Source organism: Vigna unguiculata, chromosome 4, assembly GCF_037176805.1.
Source record: "Vigna unguiculata cultivar grain cowpea cultivar isolate G323 ecotype 2 chromosome 4, ASM3717680v1, whole genome shotgun sequence".
Taxonomy (NCBI): domain Eukaryota; kingdom Viridiplantae; phylum Streptophyta; class Magnoliopsida; order Fabales; family Fabaceae; genus Vigna; species Vigna unguiculata.
In genome coordinates this window covers 7,282,926-7,292,360 of record NC_140795.1, presented here as the reverse complement: position 1 = coordinate 7,292,360, position 9,435 = coordinate 7,282,926, and the positions used below count along the sequence as shown (strand labels likewise).

Sequence of the window (9,435 nt, the reverse complement as noted above, 5' to 3'; positions counted from 1 at the left end):
ACGTATTTCTAAAGATGAAGGACTAAATTGGTATAAAGTTTCGAAGAGGGACTAATTCATGATAATATTTGACTTATTTACACTGTTTGACACATTTTTGCTTCAATGTTAACTCAAATATTATCATAAAATGCGTTTAAAATGTCAAATAAACTTAATAAAATTTGGTAAGAAGGACTAAATCCACGTATTTCTAAAGATGAATGACTAAATTGATATAAAGTTTCGAAGAGGGACTAATTTCAAAATTCACTAAAACTTGAGGGACAAAAACATATTTAACTCATTAAATAATAGTAAATAGATTATTAACTACAATAGGTAGATGTAATAAAGGATAGATAAAGTATGTAATAGATTAAAAAATCTAAAGAAAAAGAAAAAAAATAATGAGATAAAATAAATACTGATTTACATGTAGTTATTGGACTTATGTGCACATCCAAACTTCATATTCATTTTATATTTATTAAACGTAAATACAGACGTTATTATGTATTTTATATTTATTAGCATAATTACAAACGTTATTATATATGTACGTATGCATGTATTTTTTAAATATTTATAAATTATTTAATTTTTAAAAGTAATAATTAAAAGGATAAGATTAGAAAAAGAAAAGATGTATATCGTTATAGATATATATTATAGATAAAATGAATTTTAATTATTGAAATATAAAATATTATAATAAGTAAATAATATTATGAGTTATTATTTAAAATTGAAAAAATAGTTATTAAAATGATAAAATTAAAAAATATTTCTTTTACTATGGATAACTATTTAAATTTTAAAAATAAAAATTAAGAGGGTAAAAATAAAAAAATAAAAGAGAAAACAAAAAAAAATCTATCTTTTGTACATAGTTAGAAATATATAGTTATGATTATAGATAGTTACACATATAATTTTAATAAAAATGTTATTATGTGTTTTAGTTACTATGTTACCTTATTGAACCTTTTGCTCTTACTATTTTTTGTATTTCGGTACTCTTTCAATTTTAATTTAATTAAACAATTTATCCATTAATTATCATTCTTTTATTACTCAATTTTTGTTTCGTATTAGTTTGCTACCTAATAATTTTTATACATTAAAAAACGTATTTTTAAATTGTTCTATAAAAGTTACGATAGATTGAAGTTTTTCTTAGAAAGGCGTGAATCAATACACATTTGACAAATCAATAAAAAATATACAAAAATTGAAAATGAATTTTTAAAATATAAAAAATAAATAAATAGGAAACTAACAGGAGTTGGCATATTCTCTATAAATGATACAAAGTTCATTGCTTTTGTTCTTCCTTCTCAGCTTTGCTTCTCTTCCATATTCGAAATCTGCAGCACTGAGCTGCTTATGAACGCTTCTCGTCTCCGCTGAAGCAATGGCCTCTTCCGATATTAATTGGGACAGGTTTTCTCACTTTCTCCATTTCTTGCAATTTCACGCTTTATTAGTTCTGTTCCAGTGCGAATTGCAACTATGCATGAACAATTAAAGATAATGAACTGAAATTGAATTCAAGAAATATACAAGATATGCACTAATAACTGTTTGAAGTAATGCTTACAAGCAGAAATGTAGTGTTACCTGTTTGTGTTCGCTCGATTAGAAGATATTTCAACTAACAAGATTCTAGGTTGTGTCACTCTTCTTGTATTGTTGCTTTCATTTTCCTATTCAATGCTCAATGAATCTTGCACCCGTGGACATTTGGTCTTCTTATTTGGGACAGGTTTTCTCACTTTCTCCATTTCTTGCAATTTCGCGCTTTTATTAGTTCTGTTCCAGTGCGAATTGCAACTATCGCATGAACAATTAAATATAATGAACTGAAATTGAATTCAAGAAATATACATGATATGCACTAATAACTGTTTGAAGTAATGCTTACAAGCAGAAATGCAGAAATGTAGTGTTAGCTGTTTGTGTTCGCTCGATTAGAAGATATTTCAACTAACAAAATTCTAGGTTGTGTCGCTCTTCTTGTATTGTTGCTTTCATTTTCCTATTCAATGCTCAATGAATCTTGCACCCGTGGACATTTGGTCTTCTTAATATGCATTGAGTAAACCACCAATTTCATATCTAAACTATTACTCTCTTTGTGTTTGAGATTTCACGTCTTTTAGATATATGACGAAATGGAGTACATAAACGGATGAAAACCTTACCTTGCATAGGGATTTTGCGAGTAGTCCTGAAAGTATTGGAAATTTCTAATACTTTCCTTAGTGATCCCCAAAGTTAAAAAAATGAAGCAAAATTACTTGAGTAGTCCTGAAAGTATTGGAAATCATGTCAAGTAGTCCTCCAGATATTAAACAATCCTTCATCGATCCTTGAATTTCACTAAAATATTAAGCGGGGGACCAAACTGATAAGTACTCAATACTTTGAGAATTACGTAAATAATTTGGTGGGGACTAGTACGGAGAGAGGGTAATAACTGTAGGAAGAAATCGGTGGTTTATTCTAGACATGTGAATTGGCTTGTTTGGAATATGTTTTATCGACGATGAATTTGATTTCTTTGAAGCTCTATGTATTTGTTGAGTCCCACTTATTTTTGTAGGCTAGATAAAACGAAGTTCTACGTCGTGGGAGCAGGACTCTTTACAGGTGTTACAGTAGCACTCTACCCGGTTTCTGTTGTGAAAACTAGGCTGCAGGTTGCTTCAAAGGATACTCTGGAGAGAAGTGCATTATCTGTTGTGAAAGGATTACTTAAAACGGATGGCATCCGTGGTTTGTATAAAGGGTTTTTTACAGTTATGACTGGTACAATTCCTACCAGAGTCATATTTCTTACTGCCTTGGAGACCACAAAGGTGGCTTCCCTCAGGATGCTGGAGCCATTTAGACTATCTGATACCACCCAGGCTGCCATATCAAATGGAGTAGCAGGCATGACATCATCACTTTTGGCACAAGCTATGTTTGTTCCAATTGATGTGGTATAATAATCTAATTCACCCAACCTCAACCGCTGTGCACAAGTGTCTGTCGTTTTGTACTTAAAAAAATTATACTCTTTCGGACTCACTGATATCTGTATATGATGCTATGCTAACACATTTGTATGCTGTGGTACATTCAAATACATCTTTTGTAAGTTCGTTATTTTGACAGTGCAAGCTGGCCAACAGTTTTTTAAGTGTGTCTTTTAACTTTGCCAAATATTGAAGTTTGAATATATACACTGGAGTTGTTGACATGTCTGTTGCAATTCAATTTTATTTTAGCTCTAGAAGTATTTTTGTACTTACTTTTCATATGGCTTTATAAGTTGTATTAGATACATTTTTAAATTTAAACTATTTTTTTGTACACTTTTCTTTTATAGTCAAACTCCAACTTGGTTAGTTCTATTATCAGAAACTTTGAGGTTTTAAAGAAAGGTTTTCTAGTAATGTGTTTTATCAGCATACTTATGGTGTTTTATTTTTCTTTCTCCTTGTATATTGTGCTTCTTTTAAAGGGTGCTAATGACATGTTTAAATAAATGTGGCAAGTATTTTTATTATGTGTCCCGCGTATAAAACATGCTATTATCAGAAAAAAAAGGTTTGAAAGGATGGTTTTGATGTAATGTGTTTTATCAGTATACTTATGGTGTTTTATTTTGTTTTGTCCTTATATATTGTTCTTTTTGAAAAGGTTCTAATGACATGTTTAGATAAACGAGAAAAAGGTATTTTTATTGTGTTTTTTTTTTCTTTTCCTGTTGATAAAACATTTTTGTTTTATGGAAATATGGATAAATGAATCCTCAATAGAATATCTAGAAAATATTTCATAATATGATTAACTAATTGTTATATGTTATAATGTTGTAGATTCTCATAGATGATTTCTTTCTTAGAGGTGGTTTCCATATTTCTTTATCTACTTAAGTAGCTAGGACTGGGAACCTAATATGTTTTATCACATCACAATATTGCATATTAATTTAATTTCTTGTTATTCTTGATTTCCATTATCTCCTTTTCTCCATTCTTACCTAAATAGTAGTATAATTGTATCAATTTTCATATGCTAACTACCTTTATATTGAATGATATTAAGGTTAGCCAAAAGTTGATGGTGCAAGGATACTCAGGCCATACACAATATACGGGGGGTTTAGATGTTGCTCGTAAGGTGTTAAGGTCTGATGGCATTAGGGGATTATATAAAGGATTTGGTCTATCTGTTATGACTTATGTACCATCTAGTGCTGTATGGTGGGCAAGTTATGGCTCAAGTAAACATTACTTATGGAGGTGAGACATGGGAATCCTTGTTCTGGAGTCTTAAAGCTCTTTCATTGCTCATATTACCTTTTCCTTTATAATATGTTGTTTATCAAATGGTTAGAAAAACTGAAAATCTTTTGAAATTCATATATTTTAACCCTGTCATTTTGATCTTTTTTATGTTTAACCAACACCACAATGTTACTATGCTATTAAAAATAAGAGTATATGGAAGAGCCTGTAAATCTTTGCAATCTAGTTAGGTTCCGATTTATCATCTATGTACATGTTCATTACAATGAATGCAGTGATTCAAAGTTAGCTCATTCAAGTTAAATATGTGTAGATTTGTTGTATTACAAGGACATGGTAAAACTGGAAAAAATCTGTTAAAGATCCTTGAAGTTTGATGATATCCTGGTCAGATATATAAAATCCATTTATATAAGTTTGAATAGTTGATTTCTACTGAACTTAGAGGACCTATCCAAACAAAAGCAAAGTGAGCTTATATTTTTTTAAGCTACTTTAGATTGGTGAATTTTATCATTTGCAGTGTAATGAATTCATTAAAACACATCATACTAATATGTTATTTCTGCATTACTAGGTAAACTGTCTGATTTTTAATGATCATTATCACTGATTGCTTTGGCAGAATCTTGGGGGATAACTCCGGTGAGGAAGGCACTCCTAGTCTACCAAAGATTATATTAGTTCAGGCTACTGGAGGGATCATTGCTGGTGCTACTGCATCCTGTATTACAACCCCGTTGGATACAATCAAGACACGGTTACAGGTATCCATAACCTTGCAGAACACATTTCTTTCCATTGCACAAGTTCTCTGCATCAGTGTAAGTATAGATGTTAATGCTTGTATTTTGTTATTATATCTTTACTAATGATTTGGTGTTAAAAGTAATACGTGTTTGGTAATTTCACAAGAAGCTTACAAACGTCCCGTGCCATCCTTCATTTCTAGTGTGTTTGAATACACAATTTTAACCCACATTTTGTTATTTTTATAACTAATTGAAATCAATTTTGAATTTTACCCCTTCTGACTTAATTTCTGTCATCTGTCTCAGAATATATGGAGATCTCCAAAAATATGTTAATTGTATATTAGAATATTTTAGATTATCACTTATGACAAGTTTTCTCATTTTGTGAGTTATAATATTTTGCATAAAATTTAAAAAACAATTGAGGATTGGTATGAATTTTTGAAAACCACAATTTATTTGGTGATTGTAACTTATTTCTGAATATTTACTTTCTATCTTTAGAAATCAGTTTATTAGGATTTACATAATTTAAATTTATTCTAAAATGTGTTGCAATAATACAATAAATGTCACATATGATTGGTCATATAATCGTGGTATATAATATGCTTCCTTTGAAATATCTTTAATTGTGAGTTTAAGAGAATAAGTTAAATGAAATTATTTATTGATAAACAGATAACTGAAGGGATTCCAAATGGTTTGGTATTACAAGTTTATGGATATTTCTCTATATTCTAAGACCCTTCAATTTGGCTTTGGCTCTTGAATGTGCCTACCGAGTAAATACAATACAAAGATCAAGAACTAGGAACACAAAGTCATTATTACAGAGATTCTTTGGTGTAAAACTTTTATTATAAGAAATTTTTTTGTTGCACTTGGGCTTTTTGTGTATTACTCTTCATTGTTTATATATTAGACATTTTTGAATATCAGATTCAAAATATTAGCTTGCTTTTATGTATTACATGTATAAAAAATTTAATCTTTTTCATCCTTTATCATTATTACTACTGTTTGTTGTTGCTGTTTTCTTTTGACCTTTTTTAGTTTGAGAAAGATTGATGTGATACCCACTTTCTATGTTGGTCTAACTGCATTGGTTTAGATATTTTTGACTCCTTTTATAGCACTGTATGTGAATATTGTCAACCCTCTTTTATAGCAAAGATAGTAATACATGTATTTCTCCGGTATGTTTTGGTGATTGTAGAAGTTCTCATTCTTAGAAAAGATGGCAAAGCAAAGGGGAAGATTGGAACATCATTTTATGATCATTGTATAATATTGTGATTGAACCTCAATCATATTTATTTAATATGTCGCTGTCTACTAAATTTTCCGCACTCAATGGCTTGCACTATAGGTGACTGGACTTGAAAAGAAAATCTCTGTAAAACAAGTTGTTAAAGATTTGATTCTTGAAGATGGTTGGAAAGGTTTATATAGAGGATTAGGTCCAAGGTTTTTCAGCATGTCAGCGTGGGGCACTTCAATGATTGTGGCTTATGAATATCTGAGTAAGTCGTGCTCTCTGATTTCTTCCTATGTTTACAATCCTGTTTGTTTTTTCTGGTTTGGTGTAGACTGTAGTTAAATATTGAAATTAACCCGTTATTTTTTATTAACTCTAATTACTTCCTGTGTTTACAATCCTGTTTGTTTATTCTGGTTTGTAGACTGTAGTTAAATATTGAACTTAACCCATTACTTTTTATTAACCCTAAGTATCCTTGTTTTGGTGATTTATTGATTTTATTTGCTTTCATTTTATTTCTGAATTATGGTCAAGGCTGCGTAGTTAGTTCTGTTGGTAATTTTTTGTGGTACTGCATGTGATACTATGTAATGCATTGTATACGATGCATTTACATTTAAAGTTATATGCATCCAGAATAAGAATGATTCAATTTTACATTTAGTCTATCTCCTACCTTTCTATGGTGCATGTTGGGCTGCAAGTAGTGCGCTTACTGAAATTAACTATGACTGGAAATATATCATGACAAATTTTCACAACGGATGGTTATAATCTTAAGTCCCATTTTTAAGAATCCTAAACCCTTGTGATTGAATTTTTCCTTGTGATTAGTTTTATTTTTTATTCAAACCTTGAATCTTTATTTAAATTTATGGACTCCCCTCATTTAGCGAAGAATTATGCAAATCAAAATCCATGTACCAGACACGCATATTATATTACATACTTCAGCTTTATTAGTCCTCTCACTTAGGAATGAAGCCATTCATAATTAATTAGTTTTGCACAAAAGAAGGGGTATTAATAATCTATGTTTTTCTAGTTGTCAGAAATTTGAACTTACTAATGTCAATTCTGATGACCCTGTCTCAAAATTTGTAATAATGACTTAATTTGTTTCTTCACACTGGATTTATCGTCCCATTCATTGCATATCTTATGCCCTTTTTGAAGATATATTTTCATACCGTAGACTCGTTATTTGGTTTCTTTCATGGTTTTGTCTGTTAAAAGAGTCTGGCACATTTTTAATCTTCCTGTAGGTAAATATTTTAGCTCATTTTGAAATTATTTCAATGTTTCTTCACTCAGAGCGCGTGTGTGCAAAGGATGAAGATGTGTAAAATGATCTAGTTTGGAAATTGTCCAAGAATTTTGTCTCAATCTACTTCGCTGGACACTACTGGAAAAATCACAATGGCAATTGAGCATGATTTTTGCTGTTGGACATAACCAGATACATATGCACCAGATTTACTGCTTAAAAGGTTTTAAACTTTAAGCAGACAGTTGAGCTAATTGATTGTTCAACGAATTAATCTTAGGAACATATAAATGTGGAAATTTTTGTACTAGAATTTTTTTTCCCATTCTTTTCGAAGACTAAATTGGATTAGATGTGTTCTCTTCGAACATTGTTATTGATAATATACAATAGGAGGAAAGTGGTTATAATCAGATTTTTTTGTCCTGCAGGTTTGCCTTCACTCTTTTTTCATTTCATTTTATTTTGTTTTGCACCTCATCACTGGTCATTGTGATATAAGTAGAATTGGAATTTTCGAAATGTTCAAGATATATCTGAGTTTTCTTAATGAAAGGTAGCAAAATTTGTTATGTGATTATCATATATGACTTATTTTATTCTAAAATAATTTCCCAAAAAGGGGCAAATCATCGTCATGAAATTCGGGTTTAGTTATTTAGACGACAAATTTTGAGTGTGTTTAACATGTTATTTCAGTTAGCTTATTGTTTATTTGACCAATTAATAAGTTTATTTGACTTAAACAAAAGTGTTTAGTAAAAATAATAGTTCGACTAGCTTATAATATTTCTTTATACGCCATTTATAGATTTGGGAATTTTTTTTAATACAATCTATTCTGCTAATGACATCCCTTCTTTAGAAGAATTAAACTCATTTTTGAATATTTAGAAATGAAACCATTCCAGACAAGTAGTGATAAACCAGTTGAGCACTTCAAATTTGGATTTGACTTATTAAAACAATTGATGGTTTAAGGTCAACTTTTTTATGTAATGGAACATATTAAAAAAATATTAAACCCGAGATTGACTTGTTTAGATTATTTATAATTTAATTAATTTTGATTATACGAAATTTTTCTTAAAATAATTTTTTACTTTATCTAAATAGCATCTCGAATGTCCTTTGTTATATGTTAAACTCTTACCAATATGTCAAAATTTCCTCCAATAATCTAATCAGCAATAGCTCAAAATCTCACATAAGAATTACTTGAGATAATTGAAAATACAGCAATAGCATGCCATCACTTGCGTAGTTGTGGGAGTATAACCTGTAACCTATCTATGGAGAAAATTTTAATTCATTCAAGCATCTGCTATAAACCAATTCCAGCACTCGGTAACTGTAAGTGTCCATCTGCTTTCTTTACAAATCACAAAAGACAATTCATGCTCCATTTTCTTCAATTTAACAACAGATGACATCTTGTTTGCTGAAAGCCATCAGAATCTTATTCCTGCACTGTTTCCCACTTTAGTCCATGTAAATAAGATAATATTTGTTTTTAGTCTAAAAAAATTGCTTACTTCTTCTGATGTTTCAGCAACGTATCACTCATTCTTATTTCTTTCCCAAACAAGAAACCAAAAGGCATATTTACACATTCTAAAAAAAGTATAATTAAACCTTTCAAAACATAGCCATAATAGGCATAATCAAGTATGCCATTAGATTAAAGGTACACTTGAATAAAAAAGACTTATGCAATAAATTCTTATCAAGCAAGAAGTTATTCATAAAAATGAGAGAAACTTGTAGAAAGACGTTCAAAATTCCATTTTCTAGCATTTCTAAAGCTAAAAATAACTTCAATAATCTCTTTCAGATGCCCTTAAATTTTATACCATAGCTCAAAGC

The 9,435-nt window shown here is 29.8% G+C and overlaps 1 protein-coding gene across 2 annotated transcripts; it reads left to right on the top strand.

Moving 5' to 3' along the window:
* Positions 1 to 1,282: 1,282 nt before the first annotated feature.
* On the top strand, positions 1,283 to 7,982 carry LOC114181070 (uncharacterized). 2 transcript variants are annotated; one of them, XM_028067400.2, is made up of 6 exons: positions 1,283 to 1,425; positions 2,588 to 2,969; positions 4,081 to 4,277; positions 4,909 to 5,050; positions 6,411 to 6,564; positions 7,617 to 7,982. In XM_028067400.2, exons 1-6 carry the CDS (start codon positions 1,397 to 1,399, stop codon positions 7,646 to 7,648), a joined length of 936 nt encoding a protein of 311 aa, XP_027923201.1. In that variant the 5' UTR covers positions 1,283 to 1,396; the 3' UTR covers positions 7,649 to 7,982. The 2 variants fall into 2 exon arrangements, with proteins under 2 accessions (XP_027923201.1, XP_027923202.1); XM_028067401.2 differs by lacking the exons at positions 6,411 to 6,564; positions 7,617 to 7,982 and adding an exon at positions 6,258 to 6,404.
* The last annotated feature ends 1,453 nt before the right edge of the window (positions 7,983 to 9,435 follow it).

Bases quoted from the DNA above. Each gene is read 5' to 3' on its own strand.
- LOC114181070 (XM_028067400.2), top strand. From the start codon at position 1,397: ATGGCCTCTTCCGATATTAATTGGGACAG. The intron at 1,426-2,587 runs GTTTTCTCACTT...TTATTTTTGTAG, and splicing joins TCCGATATTAATTGGGACAG to GCTAGATAAAACGAAGTTCT. The intron at 6,565-7,616 runs GTAAGTCGTGCT...TTCTTCACTCAG, and splicing joins TGTGGCTTATGAATATCTGA to AGCGCGTGTGTGCAAAGGAT.